Here is a 14,169-nt window from a genome sequence, read left to right as displayed (position 1 = left end):
GAGCGCCACCTCTATAGAATTATTTGGTCACGAGATGCGATTTACTCAAAAATCCAAACATCATTCGCATAAAGCCCATATATATTAAATAAATGGGCCAGTCACAGGGTGTTTCAATTTCACTCAATCCAGCCCATAGGACTATATATAGGCTTCAAAGTTCTAAGCATATATTTTTGCCAGCCCAACCTCCCAAAACATCATAACCTGGGCTAGCCTGGGCCAATATGCAGCTCCAGTCTTGAGGCAAAAACCTTGGGCCTTCGTCATATGATTGGTGACTTGGTGTAAAGTCCAGGGTTCCGTTTGATTTTATTTCTCATATTTCTATGTCTAAAAACAATTTTTTGGAAATGCAAAAGTGTGACATGACATTGGAGTCGCAGGTATACTTTTATGGAGATTCATTCCCACTTGTTTCTAGAAAGAGAATAACAAGCCTAATTTGTTTCTCCATTCCCTTAGCTTTAGTTTTGGGTCATGGCCATAAATAGTGCTCTAATGTCATTTGACAGCATCTAATTAAAAGCCCAAACTTTGGAGTAGAGAAGTTTTTACTAAGGACATAAGCATAACAATCGCATACCATCCGACCGATGTGGGACTAAATTTCTCTGCCATTCCTAGCCATAGAGTGCACTCAATGGCTGGGATTTTGATACCCATTTCCAATACTTGATTCGAAACTCCTCATTGACATCCACCACTCCTTGAATGACTCCCTTACGATATCAATCCAATGCTCATGAGCATGTCAAGAATGACTCAATATAATTTGATATAGACCTGATCTAGATTACAAAATTCTTATGAGAGTCGTAGCTTCTCATGTGATAATATTTTTCACCCCTATTATGAACACAGCCAACCTCCTTATCATGATTATTCCTTTGTACTATAAACACTATATGTTCAAACAGTACCACATGTGATACACACTCCTCACTCCTTAGTGTGGTCATTCTGCAACTTGGCCTAGAAACCCCACTCGTGTATCCACATTGGTATTACTAGAGAGAGAAATTTTTATATATAATGCAACTAGTACATAACCATAGCTCAACCATTGAATAAGTTGACACTACCATGATAAAAGAGAAGAGAAAACAGTGGTAAATGCTGTGAAGCTTCCTACACTTTGTCCACAATATATATTGCTTCAAGACAAAGTATAGCCATCACCTTTAATGATTGATTAGATGTCATTGTGCCTCTTTGTACATTTAAATTTGTATTGCATACAACTGTTCACTAGCTTAATAGGCAACTGTGAAGCTAAGGTCATCCACAGGACAATGTGGTTACTGTCTAAGAGTCCAACCTCTCCCACATTGGTTGGAGTTGGACAATAGATAAGTTCCAAGTTGTCCTTAGGAGTGGAGAGAGGGAGAGATTAAGCGTAAGTGCCCCTTTGGTTATGTGATTGAAACCTTTAGATAGGTTTTGACCTACTTGGCTCTAGGTGCCCATTTGAGAGTCAAGCATAGGTCAAACACACTATGGAAATGGCTTTTCATTTTATGTTTATTGTGAGCATATGATTTCTTGGCTTAAGAATGGGTGCCAGTCATCTTGGCCATGGAATATTTTCCCTGTTTTGTACGATATTTGTAACATCATATCAACCTTTAAATTATTGACTTGGTAAAGAGAAATAGATTGTCAATCTCAGTTACCTATAAGCTAGCTAGAAAGGCTAAGATGGAGAAATGTTGTGTTACTGTTTGAACTGACGTACACAAGTTTTTTTAAGTTAAGAAATTTTTTTTGTTTGGGCAAAGTTTTAATCGCTCGGCGAAAGAAGAAGATGTCTTAATGTGACCCCCTCTCTCTTCATTTATCTCTTCCTATTGTGCAATGTTTATAAGGTACAGTGAACTGATGCCCGTTCATAGTGTCCTCACAGAAACTTTGAAAAAAAAAAAAAGTAATCATTATTTTTTAAAGGTGAAACTGTTTCCTTACCATGGTAAAGAGAATCTAGCCATTGGGGTGTAATTATTCCCTTTGCCTTTTGTTGTACGAAGTCTGAAACACCATTGATATATTATAAGAGTCTCATTCAACCACTAAAAAAAACCTGTAGATTAAGAAATTCTCACTTCACTGTGGGTGAAACAAAACTTGGGCCCTTTTAATGAATTTTTTTTTTTCCTACTTCACTCTGGTGCTTGAGTTGGAAGTCTTCTAGGCTACTTAGGATATACATAGCTACATCCCAATATGTATATTCTAAATCATAGAAGATTAGTTTATTATAATCAAAATATTGCAACAAGGGAGAATGTTTCCTTCACAACTTGCGAATTTAATCTTTTGTATAGTCCTAAATATCTTTGGTTTGGGAGTTTTCATTAAAAAAATAATGAGAAAAATTATCTCGAGTGAGGATTTCTTCAACGAGTCATGGGATTCACACTAACACTCTCTCTCCTCAATAATTCGAATGAATTTGTCTCCCTCTTTTTCATTGGTGCAATATCATCATATTCTGATATCATTGGAGACCTCCATCCAAAAAATATATACTTACGGAGAGGCCTAAAACATGTCATATAGTGTCAATTTGATTAAGGGAATGACTCATGGCACTACCATTCATAGCCTGGCAAATGAGGCCTTGTCAATTTCGTGCAAGACAGAATGGCCCTAAGCTGTACACGGTCTACTGAATGAATTTTCTTCATACTGGAAAAAAAAAAAAATGGAGGGTCCTACTCCAGGAGGGTGCCTATATGATGTCTAGTTTGCATTTTAAGTTTAACTTTCATTTAATTGGAATCCCTGGATAAAATAAAATTCCAGTATAGTATTCCCATATTGTCAGAAAGGGGAGGGGGGAAAAAATGATTATCAGTGAATCAATAGTGCAAAGGAAAAAAGAAGACAAATAATATTTTTTTATATCAATTTTTTTCTTGAAATGATCACTATACTCTAAGCTTTCTGTAATATTTTCTGCTACAAGAAGTTTCCTGTTTCCCTCTAAGATGATAACTAAACAACCTGTAGCTCCACAAGGCTTCAACCACCAATCCACCCAAAAGGCCAACATGGCCTGCTTTATTGAGAGCTGTAGCACAAACAGAGAGATCCAGAGTTCTCAATCACATTCAATGCTTGTTCATCTCCAAGAAGATGATTTTATGAACTCCAGGATGCAAAACACTTGAAGACATAGTAAGGGGAAGTGTCTCACTTCTTATTGGAGGAGCTTGAATATTTTTCTTAGCTAAGTGGACTTAAATAGTAGCTTGTTTTTCTTATGAAATCTGAAGGAAGCATTGGAGTACTTAAAATTTTAGTAGGAAAATTCCCATGAAACCTATAATGGCACTTTAAGCCCAGTGAGCCAAGACAGACATACAGCCTGTCCCCAGAAGAAGTGAGATATTTGCTCCTAACTGAAGCCTCCAATTGTTTTGCATCCTGGAGTTCATAAAATCAGCTGCTAGTAAGTCTACGAGCGCCATATAAATCAAAATCCCAGCAGCAGCAGAATCAAGAACTCCTTCGACCACGAGAGCTGTTAGGCTATTCTCATTGTAAGCATTTGTAATTCCAATCCCTACAGTGATCCCAACTGGGGTAGTAAGGGAGAAAAAGATTGCCATGGCTGCAGCAGATCGACTTTTGAATCTCGCCTGGTTTTTTTAAAATATAAAACATGTTTAGTATAAAACTGAAGGAAAGAGAAATGCTTGGGGAATTTAGAATTGGATAAGCCAAGCAGTAACTTAACATAGACAGTAATGGAAGGGAAATTGGGAAGTACAATAGAAGAATACATCATATAAGGGTTTTTCAAAGAGAATTGTAAATGAGAACATGTGGACATGTCTCTCTAAATTTAGGAGCCTTTAGTGCAGGAATTATGAAGCAATACTTGTCACTAGGGTATGAGCTTAAGCATTTGTTTCATCAATTTTGCTTGAAAACTCATTGGATACCCTTTAAAAACAGGTATTGCTTGAATGCACTTTAGAAGATGAGATGATCAATCACACAACCAAGCTTGAAGGAAGACAAAATTAATTTAGAAAACTAATATGATTTAGTTGGATACCTGAGAGATGCACCCACCAAGTCCCATGCCTTCAAAGAACTGGTGGAATGACAGGGCTGCAAACAGAGGTTTTATTGTCTGTGCACTTCTGGAAGCACCAAGTGAAATACCTATAATTACAGAGTGAACCACAATTCCTAGTTCCAAAACCTGCATTGAGATTTGATTATTGATAATAATTAAATAGCAACATTTAGTCCAAGTGTTGTAAATTTTTAATCAGACAGAAAGAGGGAAATGAATGAGTAGATATTATGTTCAGAGAGTAGAACAAAATGAGGATGAGCAGAAAAGGAGTGGTGAATTGAAAATCAACAAATTTGAGAATCTAATTTCACAAAGAATGGAGAAACAGATCATTAATGAGGCACTTCCAAAAGCATATACCAAGAAAACCAACTAAACAGAACCAAAATAGTTCAAGAAGTTATCTCACACTCAATTCACTTTTCTTGGTAGAGCCCTCACGCCATAAAGATGATTATGATTTGAGAGAGAGAGAGAGAGGACAAGACCAAAACAATGAAAGAGTACCCACACTGGTTTTGCTGAGAAAGAAGTTAACAATGAGCTTTCAGCAATATACCAACCTGTGATACTATGCGATGGCGAGTAAGTTCAGATCTAACTGAATCCTCACCAATCAAGTTTGAACCATGTGGATGAACATGAAGGTGATCTGAATGTTCTCCAGCATTCTCTTCATCTTCTGTCACTGGTTGAGCCTTGTTAAAGTGCAACCTCTTATAGAAACTAGTTGCAAAAGTGTCCACCATCAAAGTCCCAATTGCCGACATCATAGCAATGAAGCCTGTGAATGGGAATTTCCACAAATTCTGATCAAGGCATGGAGACCTTAATTTATCAAATGCATCAGGTAATATATGTGTGAAACCTGTTGATAGGATTACACCTGCTGCAAAGGCCTTGATCATGAAGAAAACATCATTCTCTGGCCGTAAAACCTGAAATTTCTTCCCCAGGATGGGAATACAAACCCCAAGTCCACTGGCAACCAGAAGTGAAGCAATGGCACCTATCTTATATTTAATTGCCTCAGTTCTATTGTGTCTCTTGTCTTCTACAGCATCACATTTACAGTCACAAGAGACTAAAACAGGGAGGAGTAGAAAAAGGTAGAAGAAGATTGCTAAAACATTAGGTGAATTAGGTTGAAGTATAGTCATGGCAAGACAATGGAAGTGAAGGAAAAGGAGAAAGAAGTTTTTAATTGTTTGGAGAAGCTGTGTTACATTATATAGATAAGGAGTAATAAACTGTGCCACTCAAGTTGAGTTGGCTGAACAGAAATTTGTTATGAAAACAATATGTAGCATTGAAACATGAAACTATGTTATCATCAGTCATATGACTTTGGGTCTGATATATAGGCATGACCACAGATTATGAATTCCCCATATTTCCTTAAAAAAGTTTCATCTTATGCCTTTGAGTCCAAGAATTGCTGGAAATTAATCCTGTTTAGACTAAGGATGTGCAACTTTTATAAACATTTTTTCCCCTTATTAAGCATATGATGCTTTGATTACCCATCTATTTTGCACTTTTTGAAAGTGAATTATATCTAACATGTACCTTTTCCTTCCTGAGTTTACTATAAGTTGGACTATCAGCACTATTGCCATAGGACAAATCAATTAGTACCTCGTAAGCGAATAATAAGCAGAGAATTCATGTTAGCCTAGCTTTCTTAATCTAGCAGTGGTTCTTTTTCATTTCTTAAGGAACTAAAATTTTTTGTGAGCGGTTCAAGTAGCCAAGCTTAGCCAGGGGGTCCTCTTTTTTGCTACAATAACTTAATTGGGAATTGGAAAAGAATCTACAGTTAGCTTAAACTATACTCTACTGGTAAAAAATATGAGTCTAAAAATATTTTCTGCATATCAGAATAACATTACAAAGGGAGAACCTTTGACTTGGGTTATGAAATTATAATACTTGGAAAATCCAAAGGGTCTCTAGTTATCCACTGATGAAATCAAAGGGCAACCTAGCGAACTTGGCTTGATCTTGCACTTATTTTGGGAGTGGGAAAGTGTTTTTTGGTTGGGAGAATGCTCTCGCGTCGGTTACCCTTGAAGGCTTTCGTTATCCATACACCTGTGAGTCCCTTCATCCAATAGTTTGAGCTTTTGGGTTGGATATTTACATGGTATCAAAGCAGGTCCCAATCTTGCCTCTATCTCATTCCATCATCTGTGCATCCATGCACATGTACACAGTTCCATCTGCTTACAAGTGAGGATAAGTGTTGGGAGGATAGTTGTTACACCCGTGCCCAAAATCCCGACCAAATTTAAACTTTTGGACATAGGTAATGCAACCCGGGTGACAACCACTAGTAACTTGTGGATGTGCCCGAGCTTTAATAGTAAATTGCACCAAGGGGTGTGGTTCACATATTGGAAACACCTTAGAAAGGGCCCGTTCAACTTAAATATTCATTTCCACACAAAGGGACCAAATCGGCTTTCATCAGTGAAAACCTCCGGTGAGTTATACCGGTCAAAATCAGGTTATTTAACTATGGGGCCCGACCCTTCGCACCCGGGTAAATCAAACCCAATCCTAAGGATGAAACAACATAATTAGAAATAGATTAATATATTGGGACACCCCAAGGTGAGCCCCATTATCTCAAATTATAATATAAACTGGTAAAGGGTGGAAACCCATTATTTTGTCCGACAACCCTTAGTTAACTTAAGTGACTATATAAATAGAAGTCCAGGGTGGAAACCCATTATTTTGTCCGACAACCCTTAGTTAACTTAAGTGACTATATAAATAGAAGTCCTTAACAAGGAGAAGAAGAAGAAGAAGGGGAAGAGCAAGGAAGGAGGAAGAAGAGAAGAAGCAAAGGGAGCATCTACCCATTTAAGGTAAACCATCTCTCTCTCTACCTTCTAGGAAGTTGTCTCTCTCTCTTCCATTTTCACTCTTTCTTAAGTTAGGTAAGAGAAACCCCAATCGATTCTCACCTCCCCACTCACTAAAACTGCTAATTGGGAGGGGGATTTGATGTTGGGGACTTGTTTTAGCAGGTGAGTGGAGGCGGGGTATGACAATAGTCCCACATCAGTTGCCCCTAAAGGCTTTTGTTGCCTCATATATTTGTGAGTCCCTCAACCCAATTGTTTGAGCTTTTGGGTTGGATATTTACACTTTTCACTCTTCATGGTGTTCTCTTTTCCAGTTATCATGCAGAGATAGAAAAAGCTGCTCTCAGATCCACCTTAATGGATGGGATCTAAACTATCAATCAACAGAAATATTCTTTCCCTATCCCATTATCATCTTCCAAATTTAATATTGCATTATTGAATTATTGTTATTAATTTTTTTTTCTAAGAATGGAATCTACCTCTACATGGTGTATGAGGTTAAGTGACTGCAGTCTGATTCCAATTTGATTTCAATAGACATCTCATTCTAGAAAGTTTCTATGTAATCAGAATCATTCAAAAAGTGTAATTCCAAGACGAAGTATATATGTTCAATAAATCAAAGAACAATGGAGGGACTGTAGAAACAGAAGATATCATATGAACAGAAGATAAAATGGGTAAATGCTGATAATGCTTTACAAAAGAAGAAGTCCTTTAAAGCATCAATTTAAGCTCACTTTGCCAATATACACATCAATCTGCCCCTAGAAGAAGTAGAGATATTTTCCCCTTAATAGTGCCCAATTGAATCCTTCCCCTGCTTTTGCATCCTAGAGTTCATAAAATCAGTTGCTAACAGATAAGTAAGCACTAGAGAAATCAAGACCGAAAAAAAAAAAGAAAATTTAAAAAATAAATAAATAAATAAATAAAAAGATAAATACATAAATCAATCATTACATCATCATGATTTTTATCTTATTAATCTTTTTTTTTTTTCTTCTCTTAGTAACCAAACAAAGACTGAGGGAAAGACGATGAGAGACAATGGTATCTAGTTTATTTTGGAATACAGTCTATGGAGACAGCTCTAATGTGTTGAGACATGGGTTATCTAATTTCCTCGGGGATGTGCAGAAAAATGTTTATTACTTTATTGCTTTTAGAAGAACCAAATGAAGTCCATGTGATCACAGGACAAAGACCTGCAATATGTTTATCGACAAAGACTGTCCTGGAATCCCTCCAACAGTGAGAATAGTCATCCTCAAAGAGTTAAAGACAAAGAAGGCCAGGGGTGCGAGTCCGCCTTGAGCCTGGCAGACTTGGGCCGGGCTGGGCTTTTCAACCTGTGTGCCAGGGCAGGGCTGTCTGTGATTTTCAGGCTAGTATTGGGCCACACTGGGCTGAGGCATCTGGTGTCGAAATCCAGGCCAGCCCTATTTAGTAAGAGGTTCCTCCACTCCTCCTCGTCTCCTCTACTATCCCCTTCCCCAACACTCCAATATAGGGGAATCTCTCATGCCATATCAATGATGCATAGAGATTGATAGCATTCGCATGAGGCCCACATGGTCAAAATAGAGGAGAAGAAAAAACATTTGAGAGGGTGATAGTATATTAATTTGTACATATTATTTTTTTTCATTAAACTACATTTTGAGATTAAGACAAAGGGTAATTAAAAGAAGGTTACGATTTTTTAGTTTACACCCATATATAAAGAGGCTATTTTTTTTCTTTAATATTAGTCTCTTCACTCATATGGCCATCATTGTGATTGGATGGGTGCCAGGGAACAATGAAGTGTATTTAAACTTTCAATATATATTTCACCAATACGTATAAGGAGAATGATAATAGTTTTAGATTTGTGGTGGATGAACCAAGGGATGTCAATTGGTCAGGTTGGGCCAGTCTCGATCAGGCCTAGCGGGCCTACACCCTTGGACCGTGACCTACTTATTTAAGAATGAGTCGGTCTTGATTGATCTCATGTTGGGTCTGGTCAGGTTCTGGGATTTGATCGGTTTTCTCTTTGTCGGACCTTAAACAAGGTAATATACCAATAAAACCTTAAACGAGCCTTTAATTGTCTTAGATTTAAGATAATTTAACATGTTAATTTAACATGTTTTTATTAAATCATCAACAATTTATAAAAAAATATTACGCTTAATTACATATTCTATCTAAAAAAATCAAAATATACGTATAAACGATCAGGTTAAACGTGTCTGGACTAATTGAGCTTGTAAACGGGCTAGGTCAGTCAGGCTTACCCCTTGCACTGTGTACTACTTGTTTATAAATGGGCCGGGCATGAGTCCGACACATTTAATAACCGATGCAGACTAGGCCAATCTTTAAATGATCGGACCTGATCGGTCTAACCGGTGGAGACTTGGAATTGACACCCCTAGATGAACCCTTCACCAAGGGTTCACCAAGGTAAAAGAAGTTAAAAATTACAAAATTAAAAGGTACCACAAATAATTGGAGGGAAAGAGATGGTCGAAGTTTCAGTGTTTCACTAATAAATTTTGATACCAAACCAACCCGATCTGACCGATTAACTTTTAAAATCACTTATTAATTTTAAAATGAATAAAAATATTAGATCAATTTACTTTTAAATTAACTTACTAATTTTAAAAGGATTGGAATAACTAGTAGGTGGCATTTTTCATAGTAGGGATGGACATTTCATATGAGGTTTTGCTGAATATGTTGAAATTACATATGCCTTTGTGGCTGAAGAGTGAGGCACCTAATAATTGAACCATGTTCGGACAGACAAAAAAATTGACATCAATTGATAAAAAAATTTTACCAAAAAATGATACAAAATGATATGGAAACCAAACCAAGATAATGACATTCAAGGTTCTTGGACCAGATGATCCGACCAATGTCCTGAAACCTAGATTGGCCTAGGTTGGCTCAGTATTGCCCTATACCACTCTTCAGGCCGGTCCTCATATGGAACAAAAATAAATTGGAAATCTTATAGAAACTCAAACCCTTCGGGAGTATGGTTTTAGTGCATGGTATTGAAACAGGTATTTTCCATTTTCAATTGATAAAATTGTAATTTTTAGGATATGAAAAAAAAAAAAAATAGAATGTGCCAAGATTCACACCAATCAAATCCAACCGAATGGAAAAATTAAGTATTAAAAAAATTGAATACAATGCACACCAAAGCATGGACAAGATGAACAAAAGAATTTATGAACATACATTGGAGGATATTTGAATGAACGAGTATTGAATTCAACATGTGGCTGATCCAACCGATACCTTAGATATTCGACTGCTGAAATTGATCCTCCATGTGACAGAATTAGATGGCTCACCTTTTTTTTTTCTTGATAGAAATTAGGTGGCTCGCTTTGGAAACCTCTTAGGAAAGGTATATTGTCGTATATGTTTGATCTCTAAAAATTTCTAAAAGGCAATGTGGTAATTATAATATTTAAGAGAAATGATCTGGATTAGTCATCCGTAAAGTTGTAGCCTCATATTCAAAGCATTTACCCTCCCTTGTATCCCTTGCATCCTCTTGGAAATCCATAAATTTTTATGAACCGAGGTTCCTCAAGCTATGGTGAATGAACAATGGCAATACTTAGCCTTGAATGGATGCCAAGAAATAATAAAGGGCATTTTAAACCTCTAAAAAATAGGAGGAGGAATGGAGTACTAACAGCCCTAGATGAATTAGTTTCTTTTTTTTGGGTGAAGAGAGAGTGAGTGCTTGGTGAAGGAAATCAGTTGGCAGATTCTGTTTGGACTAGGACTTCTACAGATTCACTCCTGTCCTTTAACTAATCTCATCATTAATATGAATTAATAAGCTACTATTTTAGCATTAATTAACAACTTTTTGATCCAACTATCTTTTCAATTATGGGATTTAGGTAGTTGGACAATATTTGTCATGTGACAAATCACCTAGTACATCTTATGGGGAAAAAAATAAGACAGATCACCTAGTTCTCATTGTGCTTTGACTGGTCATGTGGCAATTATAAAATTTTAAAGATTCACTAGCGCCTGAGAAATCAAATGAATAGCTAATATTATAATTGGAAAGATGTTAATAAGAGAATACAAGTATCTTTAAATATATATATATATATATAGAGAGAGAGAGAGAGAGAGAGAATTATTCACTTGGAATTTTCCACACAAGTTTTTTTTTCCGATTCTATTTTGATCTCCAATTGACCTATTCCTTCGTTTCATATTTGTTCTTCGGCTCTGATTAGAGAAGGAAAACATAAACACAGATGCTGACCTGAAAACTGCTTCAAATGACTCTATTACCCTCAAAAGAACTTAAAGGCTTTGACTTTTTTTTTTTTTTTGTTGATAACTGTACATGCCCAATTAAATGACATTTTAATCCCACCTCTCTAGAAAATGATAACTACCTCACAAGGGTGAGGAAGAGAGGTTACAACTTACAACTCAAGTTTCAAACAGTTTTTACCTAAAAAAAAAAAAAAATATATAGTATTTTTACCTATAAAAAAAAAAACAAAAAAAAAATAATAATAATAATAATAATAATGCATTTCAGTCAAAGCCCACCTATATTAACAGCTCAAGCCCATTTCGCCAAAAGAGCCATACAACCAGCCCCAAAGAGAAGAAAGATTTGTGCTCCTATCTGAAGTCTCATATTGTTTTGCAACCTGGAACTCATAAAATCAGCTGCTAGTAGATCAACCAGCGACATGTAAATCAAAATGCCGGCCGCAGCAGAATTAAACACTCCTTCAATGATGAGGGCTTTCGGGCTATTCTCGTTGTAACTATTCGTTATCCCGAGACCTATTGCGATCCCAATCGGTGTAGTAAGGGAGAAGAAAAGTGCCATAATTATAAAAGCTCTGATTTTGAATTTTGCCTGTTAAGAAAACAGAATGCCATGGTTAGCTCTTCTTAGCCATTAACCCTTTGAACAGAGGAGGGGAAGACAAATGAATTGCAGAATTGGGTGGTCTTTCGGGCTCAGAATTTGAAATTATTAGTCGGGCTTGTTTTTCAGTTGCAAACCCAACTGGGGCCCAGTTTGAATTAAAACAGTACGTGAGGAAACCAGTAGAAACAGGGATGGTTGGTGGGCCTAGAATGGAAGAACTGTCCTCCTTAAAGTCAAAGTAAACATTAGACCAGAAACATAAACAGAAAAAAAACATGTGTAGATGAAGAAAAGAGATGGTAGATACCTGTGTGATGCATCCACCCAGTCCCATACCCTCAAAGAACTGGTGGAAAGTCAGGGCTGCAAACAGAGGCTTTATTACACTTGGACTTTGAGAAACACCCAATGAGATCCCTATGATCACAGAGTGAACCACAATCCCCAACTCCAAAACCTGCAATACATAAATTCATCACCAATTGTAAAATATTCTAACTTAAATTAATCGAATTAATGAATGGGAGAGGGTAAACCAATAGAATAAAAGTCATATTTTGTGAAAATTGATGGTAATAAAAATTCAAGGGGATAAAATCCTATTTTTCTAAAATTGACAGGACTAAAAACCCCATTTTTATGAAATTAATAGGAGTAAAGACCTGAGGGGATAATTGTAAAAGTGATAGAAGTAAAAACCCTTAAAAGGCAACATAGCCTTGCTTCAGGGTGGGGGCTAATGGGAACATGGGTAGAAGCATAAACATGTGCAGAATTTAGGATTTCGGTCTTTCATGTGGGGCAGGCTGTCATTTCCTTCCATTATATGTCTGTTTGGATCTGTCTTTTTAGACTTATTTTTCCCTTAATTAAATCACAAATCCAGAGAAAGAAAACATAGAAAAAAGATGAAGATTATAGGACCATGCTTAAAAGATGAAGGAACTAATGATATCATCCCTAGATAATTTGTTTAGAAAGGAAAGCTGGAAGTCCTAGTAAAATTTTCTTTTCCACCTTGTTCCATGAAATCAAACAGAACTCAATTTTCTAATTTTTTGCAAGCCTAAAAGAAAGAACTTTTCAGGAAAATAAAATCTACCTGTGAAATGACACGATGCCGGATAAGTTCTGCAGCTGATTCATCGGCGGCCGACCCATGAGAATGACCATGGGTGGCATGTGTATGAACATGAAGATGACCACTATGCTCTCCTCCATTCTCCTCATCTGGGTTCGCAGGTTTAGCCTTATTAAAGTGGGATCTGTTGAAGTATGAAGTAGCAAAAGTATCCACCATTAAAGTCCCAATTGCAGACAACATTGCAATGAAGCCTGTAAATGGAAAATTCCCCCATGGGTTTTGATTGAGACATGGAGATGTTAACTTATCGAATCCATCTGGTAGTATATGTATGAACCCCGTCGAGAGGATCACGCCGGCGGCGAAAGCTTTGATCAAGAAAAAAATGTCATTTTCCGGCCTTAAAGCCGGAATTCGCTTCCCCACAACAGGAAGACATACACCAATTGCACCACCAGTCAGAATGGAAGCTATGGCTCCTAACTTGTACTTAAGTGCTTCAGTTTTGTTAGTATCTGAGTCGTCTTCACTGCTACAAGTACAATCACCTGAAACTAACACGGGGAGGAGCAGGAGAAGGAGGAGAACGGGAAGAGATGAGATTCCTAAAGCCTTCTCCATCATTGAAACTAAGAAGAAAGAGACGTAGAAAACTTAAAAACTATAAAGGGTTTTTGCAAGAACTAAAGAAAATTAAGTGTTGGTATTATATAGACATTATAGTTATAGAGGCAGAGAGAGAGGGGGCCAGTTAATAGCTCCTTCCTTCCATGGCCTCATTCTACTTATAATTCGTTGACTTTGAATATACAAGAAGAATTATGAGATTACTAAATAGGATATTTTTAGTTTATGGATTTGGGAAATGTTATTAAATGGGTTTGGGTGAATTAGTCATGTGATAATGAAATTAAAAATTTTTGGATTAGTGGTGTCGACACTATGTAGTCATTAAACTTTAAACCAGTAAAGGAGAAGGTTAGTACCTTTTTAGGTATGTAGGGAGCTGGGTTTTGTTTGGGAAGGTCAAATATAAAGGATGTCGACATTATGGTTTCTTCTCACTAGTCAATACAATTATGTGAAGGTCTATTCCATGGACCACTTGTAGAGGTTATTTATCGGAAAATCATCCTCTGTTTTTCTCGTCCCTGTTTTTCCTTGTTTTGCTACCTGC

The 14,169-nt window shown here is 36.8% G+C and overlaps 2 protein-coding genes across 2 annotated transcripts; both read right to left on the bottom strand.

The window, feature by feature from the left end:
- Window positions 1-2,791: 2,791 nt before the first annotated feature.
- Window positions 2,792-5,369, bottom strand: LOC122059472 (zinc transporter 1-like). The gene is made up of 3 exons (XM_042622261.1): window positions 4,657-5,369; window positions 4,067-4,216; window positions 2,792-3,644 (listed from the first exon to the last, which is right to left on the bottom strand). The coding sequence occupies exons 1-3, from the start codon at window positions 5,251-5,253 to the stop codon at window positions 3,339-3,341; spliced, it is 1,053 nt and encodes a 350-aa protein (XP_042478195.1). The 5' UTR covers window positions 5,254-5,369; the 3' UTR covers window positions 2,792-3,338.
- A 5,905-nt stretch (window positions 5,370-11,274) lies between these two features.
- LOC122058719 (zinc transporter 1-like) lies at window positions 11,275-13,744 on the bottom strand. Its single transcript, XM_042621390.1, has 3 exons — window positions 13,011-13,744; window positions 12,216-12,365; window positions 11,275-11,893 (listed from the first exon to the last, which is right to left on the bottom strand). The coding sequence occupies exons 1-3, from the start codon at window positions 13,614-13,616 to the stop codon at window positions 11,588-11,590; spliced, it is 1,062 nt and encodes a 353-aa protein (XP_042477324.1). The 5' UTR covers window positions 13,617-13,744; the 3' UTR covers window positions 11,275-11,587.
- Between the last annotated feature and the right edge of the window lie 425 nt (window positions 13,745-14,169).

The sequence above is a fragment of the Macadamia integrifolia genome, chromosome 13, assembly GCF_013358625.1.
Source record: "Macadamia integrifolia cultivar HAES 741 chromosome 13, SCU_Mint_v3, whole genome shotgun sequence".
Taxonomy (NCBI): Eukaryota; Viridiplantae; Streptophyta; class Magnoliopsida; order Proteales; family Proteaceae; genus Macadamia; species Macadamia integrifolia.
Note: the sequence above shows the minus strand (reverse complement) of the source record. Positions and strands in the feature narration are given on the sequence as shown.

Bases quoted from the DNA above. Each gene is read 5' to 3' on its own strand.
- LOC122059472 (XM_042622261.1), bottom strand. From the start codon at position 5,253: ATGACTATACTTCAACCTAATTCACCTAATGTTTTAGCAATCTTCTTC. The intron at 4,217-4,656 runs GTTGGTATATTG...ATCTCAATGCAG, and splicing joins GCCATCGCATAGTATCACAG to GTTTTGGAACTAGGAATTGT. The intron at 3,645-4,066 runs GTATCCAACTAA...TAAAAAAACCAG, and splicing joins TTGGTGGGTGCATCTCTCAG to GCGAGATTCAAAAGTCGATC.
- LOC122058719 (XM_042621390.1), bottom strand. From the start codon at position 13,616: ATGATGGAGAAGGCTTTAGGAATCTCATCTCTTCCCGTTCTCCTCCTT. The intron at 12,366-13,010 runs GTAGATTTTATT...TATGTATTGCAG, and splicing joins GGCATCGTGTCATTTCACAG to GTTTTGGAGTTGGGGATTGT. The intron at 11,894-12,215 runs GTATCTACCATC...TTTTCTTAACAG, and splicing joins TGGGTGGATGCATCACACAG to GCAAAATTCAAAATCAGAGC.